The 8966-nt window shown below is 49.7% G+C and overlaps 1 protein-coding gene across 3 annotated transcripts in view; it reads left to right on the top strand.

Annotated features, from left to right (window-relative positions):
• CDH23 (cadherin related 23) overlaps positions 1-8966 on the top strand; it is a 131356-nt gene that overhangs the window by 32262 nt on the left and 90128 nt on the right. For all 3 annotated transcript variants that reach the window (XM_019617525.1, XM_010714300.2, XM_031554395.1), the window contains exons 4-6: positions 3091-3233; positions 5114-5161; positions 5363-5455. In XM_019617525.1, coding sequence (XP_019473070.1) covers positions 3091-3233; positions 5114-5161; positions 5363-5455 — 284 coding nt within the window. The remainder of the gene's footprint in view (positions 1-3090; positions 3234-5113; positions 5162-5362; positions 5456-8966) is intronic.

Raw genomic sequence — 8966 nt, 5'->3', positions numbered from 1 at the left:
TCCTTTTTCTATCCAAACAGATCCAAATTACCAAGCGTTTCACCTGACTGCTCTCTCTCCCCTGCTGTTTGCCATGCTGTCAATCTTCATGTCACCTGAATTTGTGCCGACAGCAATTCAGCATCGCACTGGGATGTCCCCTACCCGCGGCCGGTGGCCCTGGCACCTGCTGGTTGTTCTCAGCTGAGCACACTTGCTGGTTATCATACAGTGCTAAATTTTTAATCAGAAAGTCACACGGCGCTAAGTCAAATGTCTTACAAAAGTCTATTACTTCTCCGCAGTTACCTTTATCTGCCAAAAAATGTAATCTCATCAAAGAATAAAATCAGGTTTGTTTGACAAGGCCTATTTTCCATAAAATTATGTTGACTGGCATTAATTATGTTCCTATCATTTAATTCTTTATTAATGGAATCTCGTATCAGCTTTGCCATTATTTTTGCTGTGATTGATGCTGGACCAAGCACTCTGTAATTGCCTGGTGCCAAGCATCCCTCCTGCTTTAAGACAGGTCACCTTCATTCTCATCCCCATGTTTCAGGGTTGTGGGGTGCCCTCGTGCTGCCGGAGGGGGGTTGTGGATGTCTTGGGTGTCCGTTGCTGCCTTTCAGCACCTCTGTGAAAGTGTATTGAAGAAAGTGTAAAAATGCCCCACAGGGGAGTAGTCCAGAGGCAAAAATGTATGAAATACAGCTCTGCAAAACATGGCTCCAAAGGTCCAAAGCTGCTGCCTTTCTACACTGAAGACACAATCCTGCTGTTATTGCTGTCCTAGTCGTTTTCCCAAGCATTGCATTTCCAACTTCAGAGGGAAACTGTGGGACAAAGAAAGTCATTACCTTGCAAATGAGGAAACAAGCTTGGTAGCTACTTGCGGCAGATGTAAGCACGCACGAGGCGCCCGGTTGGTACATGTGACCAAGGGGTTGTTGCCTGGGAATAAAAGGTTGTAAGCACGGACCATAAAGGTCTCCGTTCTGCACCAGCAACGGAGTCCATGTCTCTCCTGCTACAAATGGCGCCCGAACAGGGACACTGTATCAGCGTCCGCCTCGGGAGATAATCAGTATCAAGCTGACCTGCAGCAAGGAATTATGGTGCTGAAAGGAAGCTGGACTCGAAATCCGCTGAGGAGAAGCAGGACCAAGCTGCGCAGCCAGAATCACTTCTGCAGGACGGAGGTGAACAACGGGGAACAATGGGGACAAGTATAACAAAGGAGCTGGAGGCGGCCTGCAAAATATTGGAAACGGTTTTGCAGAAGCACCACGCTAATGTGTAAAGCTTTGATTCAAGGCGACTTTTGGTGTGGGTCTCGTAATGTAGAAGGAGTAGATGGGGCTACGATCTATGCCATAGAAACGTGGGACAAAGCCGGAGTGAGGCTGTGGGACGCAGCTACGCGCTCTGACCCAGTGGTTAAAGACCTTCTGGGGCCTTGGAGATCGGTGTTTGAATCGCTACAAGAACATGCGGAATCCATCGTCCCAATAGAACCCACCTCTCCTTCTGTGGTGGGAGCCGCTGTAAAGGACCGCGATTACAAGGACAACGATCCTTTAGGCCCCAGGCTAGTGAGCCCGAGAAAGGAACCAGACTTGAAAGCCCACGGTACGCATGAAGTTTGGAGAGCGATCCGCAAAGAAGGGGGGCTGGGCGGAGACTTTAACATCGTTCAGAAATTGCATTCGGCTCTCGCCTGTCCAGTGATTTCGGTTTTTGCATTCGGGCTCGGCTCCCCCTATACCAGTAATCTATTGAGCTCTGTTATGAAAAGTTACGCTCTTTGTCTTCGTGATTGCAAGATCTTGGCACAATTGACAAGTACTCAATACATGATGTGGATGGGCTTTTGGAGAGAATCTGCACAACAAAAGGCACCGGAGCGCAGAGCCACCACCGCAAGCACGCGGTGCTCATCGTCAGCGTGTGGGAGCTGGAGCTGCGGACGTATGCTGGCGTTTAAGAATGTAATGTTAATATTTACAACTGTATATCTTACCTGCACCTGCCCGGCTTTCATAATTCTGGTTCTGAATATGTAATTTCAGTGACTTAATAATAGATTTCTCTATCCTTGAATAAAAAGAAAAAAAGAAGAAAAAAAAGAGGGGAAGAGGTTATGTTTGTGTTTCCACAAGTGCTGGACTATGATGGGTTCCAGCCAGAGTCATAAAGCCCTGCTTGACTGTACCATCAGCATCTGCTGCTGCTTTGCACTCAGAACAACCTTCTGGGTAACCTCACAACTGAAGCCGGTGGCAACTGGACTGTGAATACTGCAGCCAATATCTCAGCATCAAGCAGTGTGACAACAACCTCAAACAATTTTTGATTCATGGGGCAAAAGCTACATATTGAAAACTCATGGCTTTAGCTTGATAGGTGATGTCAAGGTTTGGCACCGTGTGTCTGAAAGATCATGCATATTAATGTGTGTTTTGGTTTTTGCATGTTTGTTGGTGTATACTCTTATATTAATACCAAATGCTTGTTGTTCAAATTAATAAAGAAGGGGGAACTGTGGGACAAAGAAAGTCATTACCTTGCAAATGAGGAAACAAGCTTGGTAGCTACTTGCGGCAGATGTAAGCACACACGAGGCTGGTTGGTACATGTGACCAAGGGATTGTTGCGTGGGAATAAAAGGTTGTAAGCACGGACAATAAAGGTCTCTGTTCTGCACCAGCAATGGAGTCCATGTCTTTCCTGCCACAAGAAACACCCAGCACTTGTGGCAGCCCTGATCTGTGCTCCCTTGCCTTAGAAGAGTCAAAGATTCTTCCCCCTTCTGTGGTGCCCAGGATGGCTGGCAAGCTGAGTATTTTCAGGATTTTGTAGAGTTGTACAATGTTGTCAGTTGAAAAAGCCCTTCAAGATTACCAAGTCCAACCACCAACTTGACCTAACAAGTCCCATCAGCAAACCACATCCCTTAGTGTCACATCCACATATCTCTTGGACTCCTCCAGAAATGGGGACTCCACTGCTGCCCTGGGTAGCCCATCCCAGTGACTCTCCCTACTGCCCAATGTAAACCTCCCCCCGAGAGCGTTCCACTGATGATTTCTTTTCTCTGTCTCACAGGCTCCTCAGTGACCCAGCTGCTGGCCCGGGACCTGGACAACGACCCGCTGGTATTTGGTGTGGTTGGTGAGGAGGCCAGCAGGTTCTTCGCTGTGGAAAGCGTCACTGGAGTCGTCTGGCTCCGGCAGCCCCTGGACAGAGAGGTAACAGCTCTGCCTGGGGCTCTCTCCATCTGGCTGCATGCAATCCAGAAATCCAGGCATAGAAAGCCATCTGAGAGAAGTGGTAGGGAAGGGGGAGCAAGTTTTTGTACATATAGGGGAAGTAACAGTTCAGGGGAGAGAGGAAGGCTTGGAAAGGCAGAGGGAGTTGCTTCAAGGTAAATGATGCAGGGAGAGAGAAAATAGAGCAAAAGAAGGAGCCAGATGTGTAGATGCAAAATGATTATTATTTTTAAGGTCTTTTCACTCCCACAAAGATTCGAAGGAAAACAGCTCTTTACCAAAAAAGAAAAGCCCTGAGCCAAAAAATGTACTACAATGAGGGATGTATGAGAACTGTTGAATCACAGCCTGAACCTCTGATCACCTGAGGCAAGCACTGAGTCGGCTGCGGGAGCACAGGTGAAGGCATTTCACCTGTGTGACCAGAAGGGGTGGAGCCCCTAACCCCATTTAAGGGCTGACTGCCAGTGGGGAAGGATCTCTTCTTGGAGATTGCTCCTCTTGGAGTTTGTCCTGTGAGCCTACAACATGGGTGAGCATTTTCCATTTATTTCCATCATCCCTTTCCAACGTGATAATCTTTCCAGCTATCCAGTCTGTGGGTACTGATCTAACCACACCACTCTGTATATTCGTTGATTATAGAACGGGTGTGGGCAAGCATGAGTGTGGCAGATTTCTCAGGTTATTCTGTCTACCCAGTTCTTAAGATCAGATACTCAACAGGGTGTTTTTTGTCTCCTACTTTTCCTTCCTTCCCCACTGCCTGCCTCTCCCTGAGCAGAGACAGCAGGGTGGATGTCCCAGGAGCGGACCTTCCCGGTCCCTTGTTCTCCAGCTGCTCCATCTGCCTGCAGGCATCAACCCAGACAGGAGATGAGTTGAATTAAGCAGTTCAGAGGCCTGGGAGTGGTGGATTGGGCAAATGTCAGCTGCTTCTCAAACCCTTCTGTAAGATCAGCTGCTGTCCTGATGCAAGTAATGCTCCCAGTCTGGGCACTGACAGCTGCTGCTTGTCCCTACACCACTCTTGTTTGGAATAAATCACCTAGGTCTGCAACACAGGAAGATGCTCCCCATTGCTTTCCAGCTGAGCAGGAGCATTGCTTGTTGCTGTGCTCAGCGCTCCTGCTGCAGGCAGGGACTGGGATACAGGGGGAAGCTGAAGACTGCAGGGTGCTTGTCGGGCTGGGGACCAAACCACCAGGTAGATATGGTGGTCAGAGCTGGGATGTCCATTCAGCATCGTTCCTTGGTAAAATGTGAGCAACATGATTGCTGAATGGTGAAAAAAGGTTGGGAAGAACAGCTCTGCCTCTGCTAGCAATGTCTGTTCCTGACAACCAACGTTCCCTTCTCACCAGCGTCTCTCACCCCAGCACCTGTGACTGTAATACATCACAGTTTCAGGACAACCTGTTAAATAAGTTAAAGCAGCAAGGGGCACAGAGGACTGCACGGGGATTATTGAATGCACTTAAGAGATTTCAACCCATTAATTCCCTGGGCTCATCCCGGTGCTCCCAGCAACATGGTATCCTGGGGCAGGTATTTTTGGGAAGGTGGCGGCAGTGCTCCGAGAACTCAGCTGTGGGGTGGGAGTTGAGGTTCCCTGCATCTTCCCAACCCTAGCAGGGTATTTCTCAGTGCTGTGAATCTGCTGGAACCCTGCTAGCAGCCGTGCTTTTTAGCACTTATCCTCAGCAGAGGTAATTGCACTCAAGCGCCCCTTCTCTTCTTTTGAAGGTCCTGAAAGCATTTTGCATGTAATAATATTGGCTAAAAGTCCCAAGCCTGCCATCTGCAGATAAACACTCCGGTATCTTTAATTATATGTTTTTCTTCTCCTTTCCTTTCAGACCAAGTCAGAATTCACGGTTGAATTTTCTGTCAGCGACAGCCAGGGGGTAAGTGTGACTTCTCATTTCATGGTCTGCGGCATGTGCAGAGGGGAGTGTAAGGGATGGGTCACCCTGGCCCTGGGGAGTGGGTTGGGGGCAGCACTAAGGCAAGCCAACACGGGGGAAAGCTGCCACCAGCTCAAGTTAGCTCCTAAGTCTATACATAAGGCTGATGCCCACTCACTGTCCTCATCCCTGTGGCCACAGGTGATCAAGGGGACAGTCAACATTCAAGTGGGAGATGTGAATGACAATGCACCACGGTTCCACAACCAGCCTTACAGTGTCCGCATCCCTGAGGTAAGTGCCTTACCACATGGTCTCTGCCGAGCATTCCATCCTGGAGGCTCTTGATGGTGGGGAGAAGCAAAATGATGGGGTCTGGGGAAAGCAGGACTTGTCCTGTGAGGGCCTGGAATGGTGGAGGTGGGAAGGGATCAGCAGAGGTCACTTGGCCCAGCCTCCTACTAAAACAGAGATGATATTATGTCAGATCAGGTTGCTTGGGGCTTTATCCAGCCCAGGTGTTGAATATCTTCAAGGATAGGTTTCCATAGTATTTTGCCATGCTCTCTCAGTGCTGGCACCTTCTTAAGGAGAGCTTCTGTACCTAGAGCTAGGTTTGGCAGAAATGCCCCTCCTCCTGCTGGTGTTGGGAGGAGGATAACAAGCTCAGAGCATTGTGTTTGAAATAGAGTATTCCATGTTCTCCTGCGGATGAAGCTTCTCCTGTTGTTCCCTGTTCATCTCTGAGCACACCTTAAGGCATGAGTGAGGTCAAGTATGTGTGTGTGAAATCAAGTAGCCTTCAATGATGGTGAGGTACAAACAATTGCATTACCATGTTTTATCTCACTGTGCTGGGCTGGGTTCTGCTCACCCTGCTGCAAGGATGAGCTCTGTGTTAGGCAGCTTATGATGTGGGAGCTGGGAGCTCATCTCCTGGTTGTGCTGCCTGCCTTGCACCAAGTCACCCGAAACCTCTCTCCGGGCTGGCACAGAGCCAGAGCCATTTCTTCTCCTCCTTGCAGCAGAGACGGTGCAGAAATGACTTGGCAGGGGCTGCACAAGCTGCTCCACGCTCTCATGCTTTTGCTTGGACTTCTGGATGCCGACAGGTGCATGTCTTTCGTTACTCTCCTTAAGAGCCAGTATTGGAAAGCTTCAGGTTGGGTATTAGGAAAAAATTTGTTCTCCAAAAGAGTGGTGATGCAGTGGCACAGACCATCCAGGAAGGTGGGGGAGTCACCATCCCCGGACATGTTGCAGAGCTGTGGAAATGTGACACTGAGGGACATGGGCAGATATGGGTGGGCTGAGTTGGGCTGGGTGACCTAAGAGGGCTTTTCGAACACAAATGGTTTCATGATTCCGTGAGTCTATGATGAAGCCTTCCATGTGTCAGCCCTTAACCTCTGTGTGAAGCCCAGGGAGCAGGGAGAGCAAAGACACTGGGGAGGAAATGAGGGCTGTGAGTGCTTGAGGCACAGCCTGGTATGTCCCCCCACATACCCTCTCAGCCATTAGAGCCATGCTTCTTTGGAGGTCGGCCTAATCTAATTACAAGGCACTCTGTGCCAGTTCTCAGTTTCCATCCGTGATCTTTAAGCAAGGGCACCAACCAGAGGTAATGAGCCACAAACCCGTTGCTCGGCCAGCATCCTGCAGGCACTTCTGTTCCTCTGCTGGGCAGACGGCGTTTCTTTGGCAGACTGCGTGCAGGCAAGGCATGGATGTGGTCTCTCTGATGGCTGCGGCCCACGAGGGAATGGGCAGGGACATTTCCCACTCAGCTCTCAAGTAGAGGTGCGCTCCTGCTTTGGCTGCAAGCAGCTGAAGTTTGGTGTGGGCACAGGAGGCAGATAGAAGATGGCACTGTCCTCGGACTGTTCCCATGCTCTAACAGCCCAGGGCCAGTAGCAAGGCTGTGAGTACCCAAATGTGTCTCAAAGACCACCTCTGGCTAATGAATGAATGGTGATGGGAGCTTGGGAACGGAGTGTACACCAGCAGAAACACTCGTGGTTTTGCATAGACTGGACCTGTGTAGAATTGGCAGCTAATGAGGGTTTTTCTCTTTTTAATTTTGAGATAAATGGATGTATCGATTTGCAGTTGTCCTAGCTAATGGAGCAGCAACAGAAAGGCCATTTAAACCTCGCCACTATTGTGCGGCGCTGGGAAAGTCAAAAGAAGAGTGTGCATAAATAAATGGAACATGAAGTAAACTGACCTTTAAAAACAATACTGCCTCTAAACACCCGTCCCAGCATTTTCCGCAGTCTGCTTGATTTGTGAACATGAATTATTTGGATGCAAATTATTTGAATGCGGGCTGCCGTTCTCCAGCAAAAGATGGGGATGAGGGCAGCGGGCATCTGGCTTTACCATGGCTCTGATGGCATAGGGCAGCTGCTGCACATCTCCTGTGCTCAGCAGGTCCTCACCATCTCCGCCCAAAAAAGCTGAAACGTGGGCTGGTGCGGGACACGGGGGTGTCTGTAGCATAATGGTACATCCCATCTGGGCAAGGGCATGCCGCCGGCCGCTCGTTGGGAGGCAACGAGGCAGCGCGGGCGCGCTCCAGTCTGTAAAGAAAGGGGAATCCTGCTAGAATTGGCAACTTAATTCACCAAGCTGGCCTCGACAGAGCTCATTAAGTTCTCGTGTATTCATTTCAAGCTAATGGCTGTCATGCTGACTGCTGTTTGATTTGCTGTAATAGACTTTTATGGCTTTCCAGTTTGTGAGGACGTGCGCACCGTGCCCGTGCCCCATGGTGCTGCTGGCGTCCATCAGTGAGCCACTCTCCTGCTTGCAGCACTGACCTTCAGGACTTGTGCTCCTCCTGTGTGCAGCCCTCGTGCTTCACCTTTCCCATGCCTTCCTCATCTTCCTCCAACGTTGGGGTACTGTGATTTTTGGGAGTCTCTGAGCTTGGCTTTCAAGTCAGGGAAGATGTGCTGCCGAGCCTGTGGCTAGCTGGTGGGGTGATGCCTCAGTCCCTGACAATTCCAGTCTGCTCTGTCTGATCTGTTTTTACATTTCACTGGGTCTGGAGGAAACCCGGTTTCCCTCCCTGGGTTGCTGTGGCTCAGCAGTTTTATCATGGAGCAGATCCAAGCCCGTGCAATGGTTTTGTGATTCCTGGCATTGAGATGGGGCTAGATTCTTGGCCCTGGGTTCCTACTGTATTTCCGCATCCCAGTCCTCAAGCACAAGGCCCATGGAGGAGCAGGTAGCCCGATTATGACTTTGTGGTGAGCTCCAGTGTTTCCAGGAGCTGGGGTGTCTCTAGTCCAGCATCTTGGGTTCCTCAAGACACCAATGCCCTTGGGTTCCAAGGCCGTTGTGTGGGGTGGTTCTGAGCCTGTTAGCCATGTCCTTCTCTCCAGAACATCAGCAGACTTCACACAATGGCAGAAAGTTTGCTTAATTGTGCACTTCCTTGTTCAGGAACTTATCCACAGGGGTTCTCTCTTCTTTTGAAAACCCTCTCTTTTCAGTTGTTACCTTTAATGATTTATGAAGGGAGGTGTACCACTAGGCTACATCTTCCACCAAAAAGCTGTCCCCAGCCAGGCTCAGAGCTGCTTAGTGCTCCAAGCACTCACCAGAGGACACTCATCTCTCCAAGAAGTACCTATAACTGGCCAAATGATATTAATTACAGCAGGACTCCGTTTTCCAAAGGCACGCAGCTCATCTCTAAGTGCCACCTATTGATCTGTGCAAGGCCCATATATCATCCTTGAATTTCTCCTCTGCTGGAGAAGGTCTCTGGCCTCCCCCCCCCTTCTGAAGTTCTGAT

The sequence above is a fragment of the Meleagris gallopavo genome, chromosome 8 (genome assembly GCF_000146605.3).
Source record: "Meleagris gallopavo isolate NT-WF06-2002-E0010 breed Aviagen turkey brand Nicholas breeding stock chromosome 8, Turkey_5.1, whole genome shotgun sequence".
In the NCBI taxonomy this organism is placed as follows: domain Eukaryota; kingdom Metazoa; phylum Chordata; class Aves; order Galliformes; family Phasianidae; genus Meleagris; species Meleagris gallopavo.
This window is presented reverse-complemented; position numbering and strand designations above follow the sequence as displayed.